We start from the raw sequence: 728 nt of genomic DNA, 5'->3' as shown, positions 1-728 counted from the left end.
TGTCACATGGAAGAGCCATCCCCCAAACATGCAGATCCCACTTGCATGAGAAAGTGATATATTTAAAAACTCTTCGCTAATATCTCACTTACTCATTGAGTTTATAAATCTTTTCAGAAAAAAAGACTTCATCAAGAAGCTTGTGGATGTTGCGTCTCTCTGCTGCAAGTAAGACACCATCGTTTGCTAAAATTCCCAAACAGGTGCCTGCATGTCCAATAGCTTCCATGGCATATTCAACTTGGTATAAGCGACCTACAAAACACAAAAAGTGAGAAGCCAAGACTCTCCTCTGTGCTCTTGCAGCACTGGTTCAAGAGAAATCAGCAACAATACTAGTAGGCTACAAACCAGAGTCCCACTTTTCCTGTTTTATCATGCACGATGAAATAAACCTGGTGACCACAATTACTTCCAAGTACAAAAAGGATGAACTTAGCAACTACAAAAAAGTTTGTAGTTTTTTTTCCTAAGTCTAATACTTTAAAAATATTTTTTTTTATTTGAGGCAGATTGAATAATTTCTATTTTACCTTCTGGAGAAAATATAGTGGTCCTGGAGTCATACCTTCGAGACTGCAAAGGAAAAACATACAAGTGATTCCTCCACTGAAAGTTAAGCTAACTCCTATAAACCCACAAATCAACTTGTAAAACTTATCCTGATACACAAAGTTCAGTGTGTCGGAGGAAACAGACAAAAAAAATAAGACACACACACACACACA

At 37.2% G+C, this 728-nt stretch overlaps 1 protein-coding gene across 1 annotated transcript in view; it reads right to left on the bottom strand.

Annotated features, from left to right (window-relative positions):
* PSMA4 (proteasome (prosome, macropain) subunit, alpha type, 4) overlaps window positions 1-728 on the bottom strand; it is an 11,329-nt gene that overhangs the window by 7,185 nt on the left and 3,416 nt on the right. Inside the window, exons 3-4 of the mRNA XM_008574535.1 lie at window positions 534-576; window positions 93-255 (exon numbers count right to left, since the gene is read on the bottom strand). Of these exons, the coding sequence (XP_008572757.1) occupies window positions 93-255; window positions 534-576 (206 nt within the window). The remainder of the gene's footprint in view (window positions 1-92; window positions 256-533; window positions 577-728) is intronic.

Source organism: Galeopterus variegatus, unplaced genomic scaffold, assembly GCF_000696425.1.
Source record: "Galeopterus variegatus unplaced genomic scaffold, G_variegatus-3.0.2 Scaffold1059, whole genome shotgun sequence".
Taxonomy (NCBI): Eukaryota; Metazoa; Chordata; class Mammalia; order Dermoptera; family Cynocephalidae; genus Galeopterus; species Galeopterus variegatus.
This window is presented reverse-complemented; position numbering and strand designations above follow the sequence as displayed.